The following is a 5,919-nucleotide window of genomic DNA, read 5'->3' on the forward strand; positions in this document are numbered from 1 at the left end:
TTTTGAAAAATGCATAAAATATATTGTAATTTTGGTAATAAAAAACTAAAAAAAGCGGCTAAGTGCGAGTCGGACTCGAGCTACTAGTGGCTGGTACATACCCTATATAGGTCATAGGTGTTTATCACAAATAATCAAACCAATATACTGATCAAACATCATATAGTACGTATTTGTTCGTATTTCATATATTATCATTACAATTAATTTTAAGGAATTGTTAACATACGTGCCCGATATAAATGTCAGAATTAAATGTTTCCAGTGAAAAAATATTATTGAAATGACAAATAAATGTGAAAATGGCTATGAAATAAATACATGGTGGAATTTATGTGGCGATCAAAACTAAATAATAATAGTGATCCGTTTGAAATAATTATAAAAAAATGTAGCTGAAGTTTGGGAATCACTGAAAGCCTAAACATTTTATACAATTTTTTTTTACATTATGTAATTATTTTATATTTATCCGATGTCTTTATTATTATGAATGACAGATGCCTAGGGAATAGGGATATACCAGATAACAAAACTGAGTGGTGGGGCTATAATGTTTTCACTCACCCCGTCGGCCGTTGGGGCTAAAAAACCATTACCGACTTTAATGCCATTGTCATTCATCAGTACGACAGTATATTTAGTAATTGTACTAATTTTAAAACCAATATCGGAAACTTGGAAATTGTTTTGCACTTTTGAACCCCCGCCAAAAAAAAAAAAAAAAATTAGCACTGGATTAACCGCAGGACTGGCAGTGTGGCACTTCGTCAATTTATACAATATTAGGTCGTATGTAAACTCCATCATACGATCACTAGATGCTAAAAGGCTAATGATTTCACTACACTAATTTTATAGGTGTATTAACTATTTAAATTTATCATATGAAATATAGTAAATTAAGTAGTAATCTCCACCAAAAATTCGTAGCCCGACGCCGGTGGCGTCGTCATGGTTTATGTAATATTACCGCCCCATAGGGTTACCGACCATATTGCACGTATTATATTCATATAGGCACTCTGAACAAACATTTCACGTTTGACACACATACACCCACACGTGCCATCCCACCCTATCAGGGGTTGTAATTGTAATCTGGGGGATCATATTATACACAATCATGTCGAGGGGTATAAAATAAAAGTTTGGCGATAGGCGTGACCAACAGGACAACTAGAGAAAATAAATAACGTTGCTGAACCTGCAAAGAAACGGATGTGAATGCACTGGAGTGCTTTCCATACCCCAACTCCCGGATATACGTTTGTGCGGGGGCTACGGACCAACCTAGGACAAAAGAAATTAGGTCGCGCACGCGCAGAATACGTCTTGCTGAATTCCGACTGCCTCCTCTGTTCGAACGACGCCGGCGGTCGTCAGTCAGTAAGACACAATATTAATAGTATCCTTTTTCCAGATCACAAGCATTTGATATTAACGAACGGTCGGACGAGACGCCATAGTGCGACGTTGCCGCGTTTCCGCATCATCTGATCAGTTTTGCCGCAAACACGCACTGGGTGACAAAATCTATACGATGTCATCGCTTCCCCGCTGATCGTTCGATCGCGGGAAGGGTGGCTCGCGCACGCGCACCAACCTGCTGCCACTTCCAGCCCGAATCCGAATCGCTTTCGCTCCCCCCTTCACCGATGGGCCTGTTGCTGCGTCACACCAGGTCCCGATTCCCGGCCACCCGAAGATGCGCGCCCCGTAGGACCGTTCAGCGTTCAGATTTTCGACAGCCACACGGCCGCGCGCACGCATCACGACGACCGCCGCTGCCGCCATCACATCGCACCGCACAGACTACAGGTAAAACAATGAGGATATTATTATTATTAATAGCATTAATAGAATAAGTATAAGTATGTTTCTCGCCACTCTCGCTCTCGGGCTGACGTTCCGAATGAAAACGAAAATGTCGCCCGACTGCCATCCGCACACTCACTTGTTGATTGGTAACGAGCTGGCTAAGCATTTTTAATATTTACCTTTCACGCGCCATTTTTGCGGTACGTGGTCCGTCGCGCGTTTGATTTTCGGAATTCTGTAACTGACGTCCGGGCGTCATATTATATTACGTGTAAGCGTGTTCGTTATTTAACAGCAAATCCAAACACTTGCAAACATGTATTCTACCATTCACCATAAAATACAATTATGGCCACGATTTTTTTGATTTTGTTTATTTATTACATGTCTTAGACAACTACTTATTTAATTGAAAGGGCACATAATATAGTAGGTACTTAACTACTTAAAAATTATATTATGTATCAATGATTCATTCTCGTGAATGGTAGGTACCTAACCTATTAATCATTATTATTTTGATTATGCCCCAAATAATTAGAAAAAACCCATGATATGATTCTTGGTTTGCTATTTATTTTAATGGCGTGTGTACTGCCGTTATTGTATACACAAGTTGGTTGTTGGTAGAAATGATAAACACAATAAAAAAAGAAAGAACTGAGGGGTATTCTTTTGTTTAGTACAAGTAGGTTACTCCATTAAATATTAGGAGATTATATTATTACATTTATTAAATTGTACATTAAAATGTTTGGATTTCAATACCTATTCAACTAGAATATTATCAATTATTATAGGTAGGTATTTTAATAATGATAAATTGAATTTAAAATATTAATTATCTAACCTTACTGATAATAGATATAAGTATATTATTAAAATGATAAAGTTACATTTTTACAAGTTATCTATTGAGATAAGCCTTTTGATGAATAATATTGCTTTAAAGAAGGATGATTGTGTTGTATCCTTTCATTTATTGTACATTTTAATAAATAAAGCTATCTATTTAGTTAATACTATATTTTAACAAATAATATTTTTACTTTCAATTTATTTAATAATATGATATTCACTAATTTATTTTTTCTAATAGTCAAACATAATATTTGCCTATTTAAATGTACTAATATTTTTGAAAAGTGTTATACTAATTAGCTTGGATTAGATAATAAGTAGGTATATACCAATATACAATTAGGTAATATAATATAATATAATACTTAAACAAACTATTTAATTTCAATTTTAAATAAAATATTTAAATATTATTACAGCAAGCCGACTTCAATTTTTTTGATTGGGCACATATCAAATGGACAATTTGCTTAACGGTGTGCATTGAATTAACAAGATAATACTAAATGGTTAGATCAAAAAAAAAATCATCGTCTAATAAATCGTCAAGGAATATGCATCCATCGCAGTTCAATAATCCTAGAAGAAATGGCAATAATTTAGGTGAGCATACACCAGATATGAATATGCATACTCATAATATGATGCCAAATGCTATGACACAGAATACAGCAAACATGAGTAAACAAGACCATAACACTATGCCAAATCTTGTGACACAGAATATACCAAATTTCAATAGACAAAATCTTAATATGATGCTTAATTCTGTGTCACAGAATACACCAAACATGAATAAACAGGACAATAACATGGTGCCAAATCTTGTGGCACAAAGTTTAGCAAATTTGAATAGACAAAACCTTAATATTATACTAAATGGCATGACACATAATACAGCAAACATGAATAAGCAAGACCATAACATGATGCCAAATCATGTGACCCAGAGCATAGCGAACATGAATAAACAAAACTTAAACATGATGCAAAATCCTGTGACACAGAGTATAGCAAATTTCAATAGGCAAACCCATAATATGATACCAAATGCTGAGACACAATTGCCACAATGGTTTGTTTATAAAAATTAATTGTTTGGTAGAATAATTAATATTTTGTATTTTACAGGCATTCTCAAATAACAATGAGCGACATATTGAATAACTATGTTGATGGTCCAAATTCAAGTAACAGCCTGTTCACATCTGGTTGTGATTTGTCCCCACAATCCAATTTTCATCCGACATTTGACTGCATTCAAATCAACAGCAAAAATGGTATAAATTCTCTTATAGAGCAATCTAACTTTCCTCTCATTAATGAACAAGATTTATCTGACAATGGACCAAGAAATAATACTGGTAGCCAATATTCTAACACTGTGCCCGTTGGGAGACCTTATGGTAAACATTCACTGTTCAAAAAATATGATCATTACTTTAGTTGTGAGTTATTTAATTTCTTTTCTTTTTTTAAACTAATTAATTTGATTTACTTTATTATTTATTTTATTATTTATTATAAATGAATGTATTGTGTATTTGTTTATTATTTGATGCCATTATTTATGTTTGGGTATAACATTGTTCAAATTATTTTTGCCTTAGTCAAAGTGATGAAAACTTCAAATTCAGATACAAGTGAATTCAAAATGCTGAATAAAGATTTTCCAGCATTACCTGGTACTCAAGTAAAAATACAAGATGCCGCTAATACTCCGTCTACTATGATAGATTCAAATCAGCAGTGGAGTAGTAATACAACTGTTGGATCTAAATTATTCAATAAGCCTAATATGGATCAATTTATTGATAATAATTCATGCGGAATCAATTTAGATACAGACTTTCATATGAATGGTAGTACTGTACCAAAACCTGGAGTTCAAACATCGCTTGATGACGGTCTCTTAGATGACATTTTAATTAATATTTTTATTTTTATTAATTAATTGTTGTTATTTAGGTAAAGTTACTAATATACCTAGCAGTATGCTACGTGATCAATTTGGAATTATTGGACAACTCGTTACTATGAGAACGGCTGAATATGATCCTAAATTGGTAGCATTGACTTTTGGACAAGATTTGACAAGCCTTGGTATGAATTTGAATTCTCCTGAAAACATTTACCCAACATTTGCAGGTCCATTTGAAAATTCTCCACTGGAGCCGCATAACATTGAATTTGATGTACCTTCTGAATATAAGATTCATCACAAAATCAAGTAAGAAAAAAAATGCTTAAGTGTGAACGTTTTTTGGTGAATTAATTATTTATATACATTTCAGAAATAAGTTAGCTCCAATCAAGTTCTCCGAGTATCAGGAAGATTTATTGTTCTATCTTTTTTATACTCATTTTGGTGATGGAATACAGATGGCTGTTGCTAGTGAACTGTAAGTAATTATACATTTCTTTTTTTTTGTTTATATATATCTAATTAAATTTTAATTTGTTGCCATAGGCGTACACGAGGTTGGCGTTACCATACAGGACAACATATATGGATAACTCCTGTGTGTAGATCTAGTACGTCTGAAATAAATGGTAAATTTGAACGTGGCACATTTTATGTGTTTGATGTAGCATTGTGGCGCAAAGTACCAAGAGAATTAATGCTTGACCACACTATGTTGGATGGATGTGTTGCAAATGCTTCTTTCATATGACCTGATACATCAACAAGATAAGTTAAGGCATACTCAATAAACATATTCAATATGTAAAAGTCAATTAATAATTTTTTTTTACTCCCATGACCTTGCACAAAATTCATCCAAAATATAACAATTTTTGTTTATTTCATAATTTTTTAAAAACAAACTTCATGTACTTTCTAAAGTAAATTGCATGTATCTTTTATGACAATTACCCAGATAAATTATAACTGCCATTCCATAATAGCTAATTTTTTATCATAACAACTGTACTTTAATTTATTTAATTGTGATTTTTTGAAAAAAAATTATTGTTTTATAATATGATTTCAATAAATGTGTTTATGGTGTATGTTGAGTTTGTGATTTTTGACTCATTAATAATTGTGGGGAAATGTAATATTTTTCACTCACTGATAGTGTGTGATATATTTAAAATGTTGGTACAGTGCATATTACCTATATCTTTATTAAATGTATTTCAAACCTAACCAGTTTTTTAACAGTTTAATTATTCATGTAAAATAAAAGAAGTGATGATAAAAATGCGCTATGATGCCACGCACAAACACAC

The 5,919-nt window shown here is 32.8% G+C and overlaps 1 protein-coding gene across 2 annotated transcripts; it reads left to right on the forward strand.

The window, feature by feature from the left end:
* Positions 1-1,487: 1,487 nt before the first annotated feature.
* LOC100574513 (CCR4-NOT transcription complex subunit 2-like) lies at positions 1,488-5,701 on the forward strand. Of its 2 annotated transcripts, none has more exons than XM_003245524.4 (7): positions 1,488-1,821; positions 3,102-3,757; positions 3,814-4,130; positions 4,293-4,589; positions 4,651-4,912; positions 4,977-5,084; positions 5,153-5,701. In XM_003245524.4, exons 2-7 carry the CDS (start codon positions 3,189-3,191, stop codon positions 5,355-5,357), a joined length of 1,758 nt encoding a protein of 585 aa, XP_003245572.1. In that variant the 5' UTR covers positions 1,488-1,821; positions 3,102-3,188; the 3' UTR covers positions 5,358-5,701. The 2 variants fall into 2 exon arrangements, with proteins under 2 accessions (XP_003245572.1, XP_003245573.1); XM_003245525.4 differs by having other exon boundaries at positions 1,489-1,821; positions 3,814-4,088.
* The last annotated feature ends 218 nt before the right edge of the window (positions 5,702-5,919 follow it).

Source organism: Acyrthosiphon pisum, chromosome X, assembly GCF_005508785.2.
Source record: "Acyrthosiphon pisum isolate AL4f chromosome X, pea_aphid_22Mar2018_4r6ur, whole genome shotgun sequence".
NCBI classification, from domain to species: domain Eukaryota; kingdom Metazoa; phylum Arthropoda; class Insecta; order Hemiptera; family Aphididae; genus Acyrthosiphon; species Acyrthosiphon pisum.